The sequence below is a fragment of the Periplaneta americana genome, chromosome 4, assembly GCF_040183065.1.
Source record: "Periplaneta americana isolate PAMFEO1 chromosome 4, P.americana_PAMFEO1_priV1, whole genome shotgun sequence".
Lineage (NCBI taxonomy): Eukaryota > Metazoa > Arthropoda > Insecta > Blattodea > Blattidae > Periplaneta > Periplaneta americana.
The window spans coordinates 14,825,008-14,843,360 of NC_091120.1; the positions used below are offsets into that span (position 1 = coordinate 14,825,008).

General features: G+C 34.5%; 2 protein-coding genes across 6 annotated transcripts in view; one reads left to right on the plus strand and one right to left on the minus strand.

Moving 5' to 3' along the window:
• Positions 1 to 8,648, plus strand: part of LOC138697539 (serine-rich adhesin for platelets-like) — a 58,278-nt gene extending 49,630 nt beyond the window's left edge. For 2 of the 3 annotated variants that reach the window (XM_069822861.1, XM_069822863.1), the window contains exons 12-14: positions 1,142 to 1,244; positions 6,143 to 6,243; positions 7,724 to 8,648. In XM_069822861.1, the coding sequence (XP_069678962.1) occupies positions 1,142 to 1,244; positions 6,143 to 6,230 (191 nt within the window). In that variant the 3' untranslated portion in view covers positions 6,231 to 6,243; positions 7,724 to 8,648. The other variant, XM_069822862.1, reaches the window with a different exon arrangement.
• Positions 8,649 to 9,379: 731 nt separating this feature from the next.
• The window catches only part of LOC138697541 (uncharacterized), a 34,188-nt gene continuing 25,214 nt past the window's right edge, over positions 9,380 to 18,353 (minus strand). For all 3 annotated transcript variants that reach the window (XM_069822869.1, XM_069822867.1, XM_069822870.1), the window contains exon 8: positions 9,380 to 9,814. The gene's annotated coding sequence lies outside the window, so the exon portion shown is untranslated. The remainder of the gene's footprint in view (positions 9,815 to 18,353) is intronic.

The window sequence follows — 18,353 nt, forward strand, 5'->3', positions numbered from 1 at the left end:
GAACATTTTTATGGCTTGAACCTATTGGTTTTAAAAGCATTTGTTTTTTATTCAAAATTTTACATATGCTATTACTATGATGTACATATGCTCTTCATTCTTGTACAGTTAATTTTAACTGTGACTGCAGATTCACAACATTCTATCTTTAAAGAAAGACTGCACCCTATTGATAGAAGACTAGATGATAAAAGCTTCTCAACCGAATAATAACACGCATTTCCCATATTTATTCTGCATTTAATTTCCTCCCGAGTGTCATTTATATTTGTAGAAAGTAACTATCAGTTGTAGTATTTGTCAGTACCAGAATTCGAAACAGCTGACAAAAGAAAATTCAACCTGACAACTAAAAAAATCACTATAATGCACTAGCATATGTAGCAAGAAGGGAAAAATTGTTAGGTTTTACCCTTACAGTTGATGATCCCTGGTTGATATTCAGTAATAAACTAAGTTCACTTATAGTTATTCTCCTATTTTCTTGGACAAGAGCATCAACATGTGAACATTGAATTTGGCATGATACCCTTGAGCACTTGCTCTAATCATGGATTGTCCTTTAGAGATGTTCGACCAGAACAAAACTGTGCACACCAATCCTTTACACCTGTTTTCCCTAGGCATGTCTCTCCATATACTGAATTTCAGCAGGTGGATGCTGCTTGCAGTCAAAAAACCAATTGTAGCACTATTCATTTTCGAATACTTTTATCTTGCACCATTCGCTTTTTCTTTTTTTCATTTATTCAGAACAACAGTAACTAGTATGCTAACCACACCGACCAGTAGAAAGTATATAACCATTGTTGCTAATACTCCTAAAGTGAACTCTGTTCTACACTCCTGTTGCACACAGTAAGCTTGTCCAACTTTTATTTGAACTAATCAAATATTTTACTGTCAGGGAATTGCTGAACTTGTAATTTCACTCGCTGATAGTTTGTACGTATTTATATCGAGAAAAGCTAGAAATTTAAAAAGAGAGATATATCATGTTGACTTTTTTTTTCTCCTAATATGGATTAAAAGTTGTTTGACATTTTTTTATTTGACTTTAGAGGATAATTATGAATTCGCCATAGAAAATGCTAAGTTTCTTAATTTTTTATGGTTACATTTTAATTACCTTGAATTTCAGAAGAAAATGTATCTGCAGACACGAAGACTAAGGGGAAAAAATCCAGGGTAGTTTCAAGTCCAGTGTCCAAGTCCAAGTCGCCATCCCCACTTGCCACAAGGAGGTATGTGCATTTTATTTATTTATGCTCGAGCATGCCGAAATGTAGTAATTATACACCTGGTAGCAGTCCTTTAATGCATGTCATTAAAGTACACCTATTTATTAAAGTTCAGGTTTTCGATTATTCTCGGATATGCAATCGAAAGACAACTAGCAAAATGTTACGCAGGCTGGAAATCCAATACTGTCGCAGAAGGTTATGTTCTGTGACAGTAGTTAATTATAAATAATATTCAAATAAATTCATTGTCATCTCGTTTTTCAATGTCTAAATCAATATCAAGGTTATATCAAGATTGTTTATTTTACTCTCTAGATTATATCAAGGTCGTCGACATTCGTTGCCCAGAAAAAATCAATGCTTTCACGTCAGCACACATCTCACAATTTACAAGATTGCACAAGATCAGTTCGCTCCCCAGTCACATAAGAACAACATGAATACTTATGAATAATTTCAAGTTAGAAATATGGTCGAGCATAAAAAGTCGTATGAAACTTGCCTATAATGGTACCGTAAAGTGGGGTGACTTTGAACAGTAATTTAGCTCCTTTCTAAATTAAATGCTGTAGCCAACTGCGAAAAAACTGTTTCAGTTGTCAATAAATTAGTTCAGTTTTTTCGCAATAGGGTACAGCATTTAATTTAGAAGGGCGCTAAATTACTGTTCAAAGTCACCCCGCTTTACGGTAATTAAGATGCTCGTATGAAAATTATGAAACTCACTTGCGCTCGTTTCATAAACATCCTCACGTCTTAATTACTGCCATTATAGGCTCGTTGCATAATGTACTATTATGGTCTTATTGTGCTAATATTGCATCATTTATATGAAGCCGACAACATTATTCGAACTAAAGCCCTTACACATACTGCACTAGCCCATATAGGAGGTACGACTTCACTGATTGGCTGTGAGTGATTAATGAAGTAATATGACTGGCATGTCTCTGAAGAACTGTAATTCTGCATGCACATCTGCATGGAGTAGCTGTTCTCTGAAAAGAATGGTACGAGATATCCAGCTCAGTAGAAGCAATTCTGATAGATTTAGGCTGGTATTCATAGTCGACACTTTCGATTAAAGCAGGGCAGGGCACATTACGTGATTCTGAGAAATGAGCGCTGTGTGCTTTAAAGAACGCGTCTTGCGAGCGCTGCGACGTATGCATACTGTACGTCATTCAGTGTCGGTGCAGTGGTGACTCTGTGGCATGAAACACTCCAACTGATTAAGAGGTTCAATATCCAATGACATTATTCTCTACAACATGCTACTGAATATGACAAATATGTTAGTAATGAACGCCATAAATTAATACAACTTAAAGAAAATGTTTCTCAGGTACATTATATTAGAATATCTATTTGATATTTACATTGCATTATAGGTTATTTAAGTTGTATTAATTTATGATCATATATCATATCACATTATATTATATTATATTATATTATATTATATCATATTATATATTAACAGAATGACAATAATGCACTTAGTGAATCGGCTATGAGAATTAGCCACAAAATTTGCCACGAAATTGCAAAGGAATTGAAAACATTCAACAAAGGTGAATTCATCAAGCGATGTTTAATTATATTGGCAGATGAACTCTGTCCACAGCAAGTAGGGGAAGTGGAAGCCATACACCTTCTCGTAGAACCGTGGTGAGGAGATTGCAGTATGTGCGTATGGGTTATGTAAATAAGCCTAATGATTTGTGTGTGTCTATAGAGCGAAGTTTATTTCATTAAATTAATAAGAGTGTTATAAATTCTGTACTGTACAATGGTTTGATGTAATATCCTTATAAACTATAATGTACTGACAGACTGAATGACTAGAACAACCGTGGCTCTTGTTATATTAATGCAGGGAAGGTAGCTGTAATGCGAGTCCGCCACTGCGTGAGCGTTCCGCTCTGGCTTGGAATTGAAGTGCCTTGCGGAGCGAGAGCAGCTCTGGCAGACTAAATGGAGCCACTCTCATGCTCGGTCCTGGATTAAAGTGTCCTTTGGAAGACACAAAGTATCACTTTTCCGTTGCACAGTCGACACTTTGGTGCAAAGGAACACTTTGGATGAAAGTGTACTTCCGACCACACTTTGAGCCGAAAGTGTCACTTTGTAGAAAAATGGCGGACGTCTTGGAAGTTGTCGAATTATTTATTAGAACGTACGGAAGAGGTGGCACAATTAGTGGACAATGTACGAAAGCGCTACATTAGGGATAGACCTAAAGACAATCCTGTGGAATTTTATAATGATATAGAATGTAAAAAAGCGGTTCAGATTCGATAAAGAAACTTATTGAGATTGCTCATCGACTACCTGTATTTTGAGATAAGATTTGTCTTGATGTTGATATAATCATTACTATTTTGATAATATATATTTTCATGCCAGTAAGCAATATATCTGATATGGCTGCTTCTGCTGAGATGCTGTCTCTAGTTCATGTGCAGTCATAACCTCACCATGAAAAGAGATCTCATACCATTAGGCCTATTTTGTTTTGCATTGTAGAAAAATGTGGTATTCAAAATATTCCTGAAGAGCAGCCAATAATGGAAACAAGAGAGAAAGAGGGAGAATAATAAAAATAATAATAATGTGTTTATTTCATTCTTTTGACTTCTATTCACTATTCACGAAAAAGACAAAAATGAAAACGAAAATAAAGGGAATAAAACGATATATCAATTAAGAAGATTCATATAGAACTTAACCTAACGATATATATATATATATATATATATATATAAGTAGGTTACGTTTCTCAGTCCAACTTAACCTAACTATATAAATCAGTGGAACGGATACATACAAAACCTAACTTAACGATATAAATCAATGAAAAAGATATGTACAAAATGTAATCTAAATATATAAATCAATGGAGCAGCTATGTACTGTACAAAACCTAACCTAATTTCACCAGCAGTATCACTACCTATTTAATAAAATATTTTATATCTGAACTGGCTGAAATAATCTAAACTATCGGCAACAAAAACTAAAAACTGAAATAAAAGAACTATAAACATATATTTTCGTTCTCGCGCGATCAATTAGGCTCCCAACTCAAATCATAAGCGTTATAATCTGTGGGTTACACATTAATTTGTTATTGTTTGTTCACTTGTTTTGAAAGGCATTGTGGGACTTCTGTTACCAACCAAATTGTAACTCTACACTTTGCTGGCATAAAGTGCACTTCTTCAATCGTCTATGAATACCACTAATATGAAAGAGCCACTTTCGTCAAAAGTGTCACTTTGCAAAATGGTGATATAAAGTGTCGACTATGAATACCAGCCTTAGTGGGACTTGGATACAAAGCGGCTCTTACAGCCTCTCTTGTGTGTGGACTGTGGTGTTACAGTATCTGTTTATCTCCAAAACATTGCCATCACTTTCAAATTTTGCAGCCAATCTATTCACTGTCTGCAGGGAGACCACCACGTACCAAAATAAAAATGGAAATGCTCCTGAGTACAGATTCTCTCTTCTTCTTCTCATGGTACTACAGCCGTTTGCCAGCCTTGACCGCCCCAACAATTGTCCTCCATCTCATCCTATCACTTGCTGCTCTCCTCTATGCCCCCACACCACTCTTCAACAAGTCATCCTCTACAGACTGCAACCATCTCACTGGAGGTCTTCCAACTCTTCGACTGCCATAAATAGTATTGAAGGTCAACTTTCTAGCTGGGTATTGTTCCTCTGTTCTGTATAAATGGCCCAGCCACTGTATTCTTCTTCTTTAATTTCTCTTACTATGTCAGGGTCGTTAAATATTTTATATAGTTCAGAATTGTATCTTATTCTCCACTTTCCCATTTCGCTCACAGGGCCGTATATTCTTCTCAGGATCTTTCTTTCAAATGCTGCTAGCTTATTTTCATCTTCTTTATTTATAGCCCAGGTCTCAGCTCCATACGCTAGCACTGGTCTAATAAGGGTCTTATATAATTTTATTTTGGTTTTCCTGTGTATATATCTGGATCTCATTTGTCTATTTAGTCCATAATAACTTCTGTTAGCTAAAGTTAGTCTATGCTTAATTTCTTGCTCTATTTTTCCATCATCAGTTACTTTCACCCCTAGGTATTTAAATTCCTTTACTCTTTGGAACCTATGATGTCCAGCATCTAAATGGTCATTTTTTTTTTACTGATTTTTTTGTTATTTCCATGTATTTAGTTTTCTCTTTGTTTATCTGTAATCCCATCTTTTTTGCAGCTGTTTCCAATTTAATGAAAGTATCTCTTAGATCCCTCATTGATCTGCTCACTATGTCCAGGTCATCAGCATATCCTAATATCTGTGTTGATTTAGTGTAAATGGTTGCTCTTGTATCAATGTTTGAGTCCCTGATGACTTTTTCCAAAGCTATATTGAAGAGAAGGCAAGCCAGTGTATCTCCTTGTCCTGAGTCCAGATTACAGTCTTTATTTTTTTTTTATTTTTTTTTATTTTATTTATTTATTTATTTATTTTTTTTTTTTTTTTGTAAAATAAGACCATTTTCATATTTGCTCCACCCTTGTACTGCTGCTTCACAAACTGGACCAGGTAGTACCTCTCCTTTGTAACATCAAGTGCTGTCATATACCGAACCATGAATGAATAGAATTTGAAAGTTCTGAATCCAAAATTATTCATTCTATTATACATTTTCAGTGTGTGTGGGCCACCCTGCATGTATTCTCCTCTCCTCCTCGCAGTTCTGTAGTCTCAAATGTATTACTATGCAGGTTTCATGGAGTACTTTCAATGTGTTGATAGTCCATGAGCATACATAATACATTTTTCGTTATATGAGTTTGTCCACTTGTGAGATTTGCTGTCATAACAAAATTTGTATGCTTATTTGTGATGTTTAATTTCAGAACTGCCAGACAGACAAAGAAGAAAGAAGTGAGTAATGACAATGTAACACCAGATCGTAAAACACGATCAAGTCGAAGGAAGAGGTAATGATCATGTAAAGGTATGTAAATTGCTCTGATGTTAATATGTAAGAATGTTCTTAGAGATACGTCATGTCAAACATATGCCAAACATACACGTCCCTCGGCAGTCTTCAATTACAGATCAGCTGGGAAAACGTCACTGGGATGACCTATAAAGAGATGGCAAAAAAAAAAAAACTTCGTAGACCAGAATAGTTCTTCTAGCACTGTTACCTATTTAGATGATGATGATTTTTGACAGATATGTTCATGTTCACCTCAAGAAAGCTTTTTTTGGTAGAGGATATTATAATATTATGGCTATTAGAGGTAATTCATATTTTATCCTCTACTCTTACACTTTTTCTATACATTTGGTCATTCTAATATAGTTTAATTGCACTAAAAAGTGTTTCTTGTGGCAGCATAATACTTAGCAGCCGCGTGAGGTGTAGTTCTTGACAACATCTGTTATAGTGCATGAGAAATAAGGTTATGATTGACACTGTAGAGGTGAGGTGTGATTTGAAGACCAGTGATTTTGTGACTGGTTCCGACTATGACTATAGTTAAAAAATCACAGCTCTGAGAAATCGCGATCTCTGCCCAATATGTGGACTCATAGCGATGATGACTGATGTACGTAGTGTGATGGCTCCAGACAGTTGCAAGTCAGAAGATTCATATCATATTAACTTAGTGGACAACAAGATAACTGGTCTATATTCTGCATACTGCAGATTTCCCCATCCATCTCTTAAAGGGAATTGCCAGTATTATACAAGCTTTAGTTATAGTAAATTAAATTACATTATGAAGTAAGAAAATACTGAATTGTATTAAATGATTCTAGGTTATATAAAATAATTATAAATACAGTTTTGACATGCACAGAAAACCAACAAGCTGGAGAATGTAATCAACTGTAGCATATGACATAATATGCCCTACAACATGTTGCGCCGCATGCAATGCTCCTGCCACCTAACACTAAAACTTTGCATAAGATATCCCTATTGTTGACCAGCAGCAAGTAAAGGTACGGTCACACATCGCTACTTTTGCAGCGAAACTTTTGTACTGCAGCTGCAATTACAAGGGCCGTAAAAAAATAATTTCACTAGGGACCATTAACAGAAAGAAAACACAATTTCATTGAGCAAATTTAATGGAACAGAAACAGCGATTGTTGAGCTATTTTTCAACATATTCCCCGCTGGAATTGAGACATTAGTCATATCATCAGATTGACAGATAGGTGCAGACGGCTGTGAAATGCTGCTGATTCCATGCAATTGTGCTTTTTTTCTGTAAACGGCCCCAAGGAAAATCACTTCTTGGACGGCCTCGTAATTGTGGTATTGTATCCACTAGTAACAGAAAAACACAATCCAAATCTTCATTTCATTTTCCATTTGTAGTATTTTATTTAATATGAGAACTAACATTTACAATGATGGAAGTTTTAGTTTTATTATTCTACTCCTGATTTATTTTATTTTATTTTTTTTTTTTCAGGTGCAGTCTTCATTGAATGTTAAATTAATGTTTGCGTGAGTGTGTGTGTATGTGGTAAAGACAGCAGAGTTAAGTGTGTGAGTGAATGTTGGATTCAAATTTAGTATGTTGGTACTATATAGTAACACTTTCTTCAAATTTAACATGGTTTGTGGTGTATTTTCGTGACCTGAGAATATGTAAATATCATAATCTAACTACTTTTTTTTGTACAGAATGTATTTTTATAAGGATACTTATTTCAACCATTTCAGTACAGAATTACTTGTGAAGCAAAATTAGTTCTCTGAAATTATGGAGGAATATTCACAAATTTTGTTTCGTTTGTGGACATCTGCCTTAATAAGTTGCCTTGCCTTTTAATATGTGGTACAAAAAAAGTTACATAATGCAGTCTCTCACAATTTCCAGCTCATTCCTTGCCATTCTGAGCATACTACTGATTTTAGATCTGTGGTTTCAATAATTTAAACTTTTCATATTTCACAAAGTACAACATTTTCATGTAATAGACGGTAGTTTCTAGGAAAATCATTTTAGCAATTTTGAATAGCTTAGTTAACATCATAGAACTAGAACTAATATTAGTACAGAATGTATTGAATAAATATTTTAATGTAACTTTTAACAAATGAAAAAAAAACTTGACCCTCCCCCATTGTATTTGTAATGACTAAAATTTAAGGGATTTTTATATACAGATGGTTGTATTTCAAGAATATTATTGCAATTTCATATTTTTTAAATTTACATTTATGTATTGTTTTCATGTTATTTTTGGAATGTCTGTAAATATGGAAGAGTAGTGATGATTTTCCATATTACAGCAACTCGATATTCTGAAAATATCATGATACACAGGAGTTTTAAGTGCATTGCAATCCTGTCTTACAAGAAAAAATTGAATAAAGTTGTTTGAAGTAAATAGTATTATTTTTAATATAGTCAGTTGACAGCTACTATATTGCTGTTCACTAGACCAATTTCCTACAAAGTTCTCTTTGCCTGTTATTGTATTTCCAGTTTTAGATGCTGCTTGCTAGATGATGTGTTATGCTGGAGTTATAATGAAGCATTTTTGAGAAAGATATGGGAGAATATTCCATAATGTCTTTCTCTTTGCCTGTTATTGTATTTCCAGTTTTAGATGCTGCTTGCTAGATGATGTGTTATGCTGGAGTTATAATGAAGCATTTTTGAGAAAGATATGGGAGAATATTCCATAATGTCTTTGTACAGAGGTTCCATTTTCATTTACATGATTTTAACCTGAGTGAAGTTCATTCTGTAGGACTTATTCGTAAGTTAATGGTACAGTTTGAAGGAAAGAAGGAAAAAAACTTGTAATATCCTTACTTCTAGTGTAGGAAGGTGAATTTTATATGAGCGGGGAGAGGGGGTATTGTGTGTGTTTTTCTTTTTACACACCTTACAATCTCAGGGATAGTGACTTATGTTTACACCTGCCACTTGGCATTTCTCGAGGGTTAAAGACGTCACCAGACAAGGAGTTGTATGGTCACACATTTGGTGATAAGTTCTCCAACTCGACTAGCTAATGTATCTTCCATTGTAATGAATGATCACTTAATTTTCAGAAACTTTAATAATCTCATGCTTAAATTAATATACAAACATAAAGAGAAGTACACAGCGTAAAATGATAACAAACTTTTAATTCATTTCATCACAATTATTATTATGTTAGAATGTAATACAAAATAGAATATCACAATGTTTAAAGTAGATGTTAGTATAATGGATATTGTTAATACAGTATGAGACACTTACATGAATATAAAATTAATGTAATAATTGTCATGTAGTAAGTAAATAATACATTTTCATTCCTCTAGATATTTACATTAGATTTTGCTTGGCATGAATTATTGCACAGCACTGGTATAAATTGTACTTATCCTAATATAACACTTAACTTTACTTATGTTCTGAAATACATTACAAAATGTACACTTAAAATATGAATTATATATATAATAATATCCTTCAACTTCAATACATCACTGTTAAATACTGTGCTAATATTTATCTAAAAATAAATTCCGTACATATGTATGATATGTCATTCGGCTGAAAATGAAGAAAAACCTATGTTAATACATTTCTAACTTACACAATACAGTTGAACCTCCATACAACAAAAACCAATATAACAGTAAACTCTGTTGCAACGATAAATTTGATGGGTTGCAGCATATTTCCTATATTTTCAATATGTCTTATCATTACAACAATGGTAAAATTTTGTAGAAACTCCGATGGAACAATAAAACATAATATTTTTTTTTATTTACAGTCTACTCTGGATATAGTGAACTCGGTTATAATGAACATTTGGCTATAGTGAACCTAAATCGTTGGTCCGACCCACATACATTAAAAAGTACATTAATATTTCCGTTTATAGTGAACCTTAAAATTGAAGTTACAAGAGTTGTATTCTGACAAATTCTTATTTGAAGTCAGACCTTCTTGTATAAAATTGAAAGAATGTGTTGAGAACAACATTCCAAGTTTCTTACTCCTTCAGTCAAAGAACAAAGATAGGATTAGTGATTCCTAGACAATGAGCTGTACTGTAAATGCAAGCAACGAGTGACGACCTTGCTTCACTCCACCGTCAAAGGGTTGCCATTCTGTTCTCAGGGAAACTACTCTACTGTTATTTCTAATCCTCACCATCAAAGAGTTGAATTTTGTTCTCAGAAAAATTTCCATTATGACGGATAGCATCGAAACAATGGAAAATGAAATTGCCTTTTTTTTTTATTAAAAGGGGACGGGCATTATGTCTAGAGCATAAATGAAAGTAAAATTCTGATGGCTTTGAAACTCCATCAATCCCCTCTCACTTTCCATTAAGTGACCCGGGAAATTCCAAGACTGAGTACGCAGTCACACCATAACAGCATTTGTCATTTCTACCTGAGCAGTCTGTTTCTAGTGTTCAGAATGTACTGTATAAAAATGTCGAAGCGTAAAGTGTTTTCTTTGGAAGATAAAGCGAATATTATAAGTGACATTGAACGTGGTCTTTCGCAAGCAGACGTGGGTCGACAGCATAGTTTAAGTAAATCAATTGTAACAGCCTATACAGTATAGTGTAATCCATTCCACAAAAATGAAATATTTTAATTTCTGTATAGTTTATTTTCTTGATCACAATTTCACTCATTCCTGTCATTTAAGGTAGGGGAGAGACACTTCGGATATAGTGAACGAAATATGCAAGTCCACAGAGGTTCACTATACCCGGAGTTGACTGTACTTGGTTTTCATATTCAATATTTCACTTTTCACTTCGTATTGCCATCTTAAAGATGTTTACCTTTTTTTGTCTCTCATATTTTTTTGTTGACATCTAGGTAGTCTGTGTAAGGAATGTTTTACAGTCCCCTAACTGCCCACTGTGCAACTCAAACCAAGAAATGGATTCGGAATACCTCAAAATCTGTGCTTCAGTGGTTGACCATGACAATATCTTTGAAAAATATTCGAGTGCAAGAGGTCAAATGACTATTGTCAAATGCCTGGCATTAGAAAACAACAACAATAGAACTCTACCTGCTCCAAGGGCACAGGATTTGCCTTTATGGTTCTAGCGACTGTCTTCCTTCCACATTCGAATGTTACTTGTTAATGATAGGTGTAACATGAAAACAAATCAGTTTGGAGACTAACTTAGCTGCATTTAGATATGGGGTAGAAACAACAAAGTAAATGACATTACACATATTAATTAAAGCAGAGTGTTTTAGAGTTTAAAATTCATTTTTCTCTAAAGTTTGTTATTTGGACCCTCATCGTTCCTCCTGCCAATCCTTGAAATGTAAGGAAATAATGTTGCAAGTATTAGCATTTTATTAATCCTGAATGTAAGCGTTTAAAAACTATAGCAGCAGACATTTAAATTGCTACCTTGAAGTGATTTAATGTGTCCCATATACTGACAGACCATCTAATTGTGCTCAAAGCAATAAGAAATAATACATTTGCTGCTGAAATACTCAAAAAAGACAAGAATACAATTTTTTTTTTTTTTTTAGATGTATTGTAACTATAAGTACCAGGTCTCTTTGGACCTTTGCCTTTTACAGAAAACAAGATATTTCCTAGTACTCAGAAAATTGTTGCGAGGTTTGACTGTATCAGTTATTTCCTGTCAATTATAATAATAAATATGTGCAGAGAGCTTTAGAGCTTTTATTTTTACATTAGACTAAGTATTGTGATGTTGCAGTCGTGACCATACTGCCTGTCTCTGTACAAACTATTTGTCGGATTGTGTTCATATTCAGTATTTACTAATCACGTCATGAGGGAATGGTGCACATGAAATATAATAATTTTAATAAGAAAATAATGAAGAAAAAATGGGAGTATAAGGGTACAGTGCATCAGTTATTCATAGATTTCAAAAAGGCATATGACTCGGTTAAGAGAGAAGTTTTATATGATATTCTTATTGAATTTGGTATTCCCAAGAAACTAGTTCGATTAATTAAAATGTGTCTCAGTGAAACGTACAGCAGAGTCCGTATAGGTCAGTTTCTGTCAGATGCGTTTCCAATTCACTGTGGGCTAAAGCAAGGAGATGCACTATCACCTTTACTTTTTAACTTTGCTCTAGAGTATACCATTAGGAAAGTCCAGGATAACAGAGAGGGTTTGGAATTGAACGGGTTACATCAGCTGCTTGTCTATGCGGATGACGTGAATATTTTAGGAGAAAATCCACAAACGATTAGGGAAAACACGGGAATTTTACTGGAAGCAAGTAAAGAGATAGGTTTGGAAGTAAATCCCGAAAAGACAAAGTATATTATTATGTCTCATGACCAGAATATTGTATGAAATGGAAATATAAAAATTGGAAATTTATCTTTTGAAGAGGTGGAGAAGTTCAAATATCTGGGAGCAACAGTAACAAATATAAATGATACTCGGGAGGAAATTGAACACAGAATAAATATGGGAAATGCCTGTTATTATTCGGTTGAGAAACTTTTATCATCCAGTCTGTTGTCAAAAAATCTGAAAGTTAGAATTTATAAAACAGTTATATTACTGGTTGTTCTGTATGGTTGTGAAACTTGGACTCTCACTTTGAGAGAGGAACAGAGACTACGGGTGTTTGAGAATAAGATTCTTAGGAAAATATTTGGGGCTAAGAGGGATGAAGTTACAGGAGAATGGAGAAAGTTACACAACACAGAACTGCAGGCATTGTATTCTTCACCTGACATAATTAGGAACATTAAATCCAGACATTTGAGATGGGCAGGGCATGTAGCACATATGGGCGAATCCAGAAATGCATATAGTGTGTTAGTTGGGAGGCCGGAGGGAAAAAGACCTTTAGGGAGGCCAAGACGTAGATGAGAAGATAATATTAAAATGGATTTGAGAGAGGTGTGATATGATGATAGAGAATGGATTAATTTTGCTCAGGATAGGGACCAATGGCGGGCTTATGTGAGGGCGGCAATGAACCTCTGGGTTCCTTAAAAGCCAGTAAGTAAGAAATGAATAGGTCTTTGCCATTTTGTGTTGTTTTTGATTTCAAATAATTCGTTTCTTGCATAAGATAATATAAATTAGGATTCCATACAAGTAACACAAAAAGTAGGGAATTGTGATGTGAGAAGTCTACACGTCTTTTCCACATATTGTAATAAATAATGAGAATATTAGGGGATATATTATTAGCACAACAAAATAACCTTAAACTGGATTTATTTTATACAGTTTAAATTTACATTAATGTTTTTGTGTGCCAGTCAGTCATATTTATTAGATTGGAAATTTTTTTAATAGAACATTCATGAGGTAATCATGAAATGCAATGTACAGGGCGAGCCAGGAGGGAAGGTACATGGTTTGAGGGTGATAATATTGGTAATTGTGAACAAAAAAGTTTATATGAACATATGTCCTGTTTTTAACAGTTTCGTAGAAAAGTAATGGAAACAATGAGGAACATGAACAGTGCAGGTGACAGTAAATTAAAACATTGTTATCTTATGTTCTGTTTGTGTACTTTTCTTTACAGAACATGTTCAAAAAGTCCACCATCAACTTCAATGCATTTGGCAGGATCATAACTGTGTTTGTTGGGCACCAGTTTTATATTTTGGCAGTTACGTTGCCCATAAAAAACTCCCAATATGAATGGAGGACCTCATCTGTCTCTGGTCATCGGGTCCCTCGGACCTAGCCGGGAAGATTACATATCCTTGGCTTCTGCCCCTATAGTGAGGCCCTTCGCAACATCCGTCACCATGCTGTGCATTCTATGCTGGCCGAGGCATTGAAGGAGGTAGGGTTTACAGTTCATCAAGAGGTGCAGGGACTAGCCATACAAGGAATTGTTCGGCGAATTGATATCATTGCCATTAAGAACAACTTGGCATACATTCTCGACTCCACCATCAGATTTGAGACACATGCAGATCAACAGCATGAGGTGGACAGTGAAAAGAAACAGATCTATGAACCAACAATCCCGTTCTATAAAGATAAATATAGCCTGTCCCACATTGATGTAATAGGTCTGATGGTGGGAGCACGAGGTACCATATCCTCCTTCTTTGTCAACAAATGTAAAAACCTGGGGCTAACACACAGCATTGTGAAAGAAATAGCCATTAGTGCCTTCAAAGGATCGGTTCAGATATTGAGAAATCATTTGTATGGGAGTGATAATGGAAATTTCAAGTTATCTTAACCGATGGCTGTTGATTAGTTTAGATATCAATTCCAGTAAATCCATACTATTATTTTTCTCGTGGTATATGGCATTCAAATCATTCTAACCTATCTGATGATATTTTTTCCCCCCTTTCTTAACTGTAAATGAGCACAAACGCTACTTAGGTGTAAATTTTTCTGACATTTTGTATATTCGATTTCCTAACCGTTTCAAATGTATATCATTTTACCTTTTAGGTTTGTTTCCAAATTATATGTAATAGCTACGCTTTGTCAGGTCTGGCAACCTTTTCATAAGGGAAGCTAAATTTATATTATATATAGAGCACGAATGCTAATGGCTTCATTGCTAGATACAAGGCATTGAAACAGCTACTTCAGTGCACTTTGCAGCTCTTGTAGACAGCAGCTGTGTTGCTGATCTGAGCTGATTCGGACATTCTTTACTTGAGCACAAGCATGTAAAATGTGAGTGAGAAGTTTCCACTTTGCACTTGTAGACTTCAGTCTTAAGCCAATTCCATGCACAGTAATCCAATGTAATGTCTGGTGACCTCAGTGGCCAAGAAATGACTCCACTGCGACCGATCCAATGCCCAGGATACATTTCATTGATCCTACTACAACCTAATGTCGTTTTGGTTGTGTCCGCATATGAGTGCTGATGAAGGACATGAGACTGATCCCCGTGATTTTCAAACAGCTGTATGTCAGATTCTGTTAAGAACAGGGCATATGTTCATAGAAACTTTTCTGTTCAGAATCACCAATATTATCATCCCTCACATCATGCACCTTTCCTCCTGACTCACCCTGTATGTAGTGTCTTTAAAATTATTTTATTTTACAGGCCACTTTAAATCTGTTCATTTATTCAGTCCATTGACTATTAAGGAAAAATTCCTTTCTACATTGGTGTTATGCCCAGGTAAACAAAATCTGAGCCAGTTTAAGCTATAATTCTGAATATTTCTCAGAATTCTTTCAAGTTTTAAAAATTGTAATTCACTTATCGGAGGCCGAAGCTGTCATGTTTTGCTCCAACTCTTGGGAGACAAATTTTCTTAACAGTGATTGTGTGAATGCCAGAGGGTCATCCACTTTACACTCTCTACACCTCAAAATCTGTGCTTCAGTGGCTAGTCATGATAATATCTTTGAAAAATATTGGAGTGCAAGAGGTCAAATGACTTTATTGTCAAACGCCTGGCATTAGAAAACAACAACTTTACACTCTCTTTTCAGCAAGTTCTTCTCTCTTATATTTCTATATCACTTTGCAAAGAGTTAATACAAAAAAATTGATTAAATATGAATGTTACTTAACCTCCGAAAAAAAGTATCACAGAGAGGAGCTCCAACTTTTTTTTTTTTTTTTTTTTTCAGTAATATTAAAAAATTCAGGTGGGATATCTTTTTTAAAGCTAAAATTCAGGATGTAAGGTAACCCTACATGAATGAAATGAGCAATCCATTGTGTCTCCAGACCTTTACGTTTCGGAGCATTATCATAATATGCAGAATTATTTCAATTTTTTTTTTTATTGTGAATTATTTTAAAGCCTTACACTGACCAGATATGGAAGAGACAGAGACCCAGTTGTTAAGAGACATTTTCCCTCTGTTTGGAAATGCTTTTGTTACATGTGGGTGAATCATTCAAAGAACATCCCGAAGGTTTAGAATGAAAAGGGAGAGATTTGTTCAAAGTCTAATAAACCACATTTAAAAGCGGTTTTTTTTTAATGGAAACATAAAATTAGAATAGATTACAATATGCATAGCCTACAGCCATTTTATGTAAATTTGTAAAAAAAAAAAATATATATATTTACTTAAATCGTAAAATTGTGGAAAGCATGATCATCTGTAAATAGATCCAAATTATTGCAGAACTCGTATATATCTCACCACATGGTTGAAAAACTTAAAAGATTCTTGACACTCCACCACTGAAGTCTTGACAACGTCATTTAATTTAAATCGACCCCTAGACTCTTTACATCTAGGGGACATACTATTTACATTTTATCTGCCCTGTACTCGGACTTTTATATTGGATTACATTTTATGTATTAATATTTCTGGACACCAGACTTTTTACATCTGGTAACGGTTTTAGTAACTGATTTCCTGGAGATATATATATATATTTTTTTTTTTGTACCTTTCGGTTTTAACACCGAGATTTTAATTGATGTCGATTTTACGTCTACCAGTTTTTAAATGAGTTGTTGTACATAGCCATAGATGCTGACGCGCCCTTTAAACACCATCAATCCATAATCCACTACTGAAGGCCTAAAATCTCATAAATAATTTGCTATGCATGGAATAATTCATAAGACGTATTAATAGCAGGGATCTTCAGCACACATTTAATATTATTGTAGGAGTTTGTTTTTTTAAAATGCAATTTAAATTTTTAATGTCATTTATCCAAAACCAGTGGCTCGTAATGTAAATTGTGTCGAGGTGTTACAGATTTCTATAGAAGTATATTAATTTGGCTTCAGTTTTGTATTGAACACAAAGTTCAAAGCAATAAAATATTCATGTAATTGTAATCTTAATTGTACAGGACTCCAAATTTTACATTCAAATTTGGTATAAAATGGCAATTCATAACATACTTAATAAATTGCATTGAAACGTTATCAATAGTATTAGTGTAAGAAGGAGATTAGAAATACAGAGACTTGTGCATTTTCACATCACTAACTCTTCAGATTTCGCCTCTGTTCTTGGTGTCTCTCTTCTTCAGAGTCAATAAGTATATACTTGTGTTTTATGACTGTGGTGATATGCTATACGATCACAAGTGTTACTATAATTAGAGACTGACATAATATGAAGAAAAGTTTGCCAAAATATGAAATATTAATTCATTGGTAAAATATTTTCGTTCCCGAACCATACTTTATTTGCAAAATAAGCCTTTAAAGATTCATAGTTTTGCCTATATTTAATAAACTATCAAATAAAATATAATAAGTCTGCATAATTAAATCTTTATTTGAATGCAAGAACTAGGTACAGGGTCCGGCAGGATGATCTCCCCGATTAGAAACATAAATAACAAGAGCAACATAGATCCTATTCAACCTTTTATTTTACCATCTTACAGACATTTCTTGATTTTTTTTTTAAATCTGCCTGGGCCCCGACAAAGCCTGAAAAGGAGGACATGTCCGGACAAAAGAGGACGTCTGGTCACCCTACATAAGTTTATAAGTTACATGTTTAGTATAGAATACTCTGCACTACTTTATAGTTCACAATTAGAACTCACTCTATATAGGGAAAGGGAAGGTATTGGTTTTTTTTTTTATTATTATCCAATGCCACCAGGTTGTCTTTCGACATTTCTGGTCTTCTCTCCTGGCAGTGGCTTAGTTGTAACCCACTTCTGAGGTTGCATCGGGATAATCGGAGTATCGTCGAGGTATACCGGCTAATCCAAGGAAATGTTGTGGAAAGAATGTTATATTTACTCCAAATATAATTGCAAATTGTGCTTTTAATCATTTTGGGTTTATAGTTAAACCTGGAAGGCAGAATTACATTACCCCGATGATGTGATAGGATGATTATGATAATGTGGTGCCAGGAGAGGTCTTAAATCTAAACTTAACCTAAATTCCAGACCATGGATGAACACAGGAATAATCCCCTTTAAGGAAAAATTCCTGTGCTCTAACCGGGAATCGAACCCGGGACCTCATGAACTATAGCCAGAAGCTCTGACCACTAGACCATGAGGCTGGTCGAAATTTATAAACTTGTATTTGCTATTTTGGAAAAGGAAATTGTACCAGAACAATGGAAGGAGTCCATAACTGTACCTATTTTTAAGAACGGTGACAAGATTAACTGTAGTAACTTTCGAGGAATATCA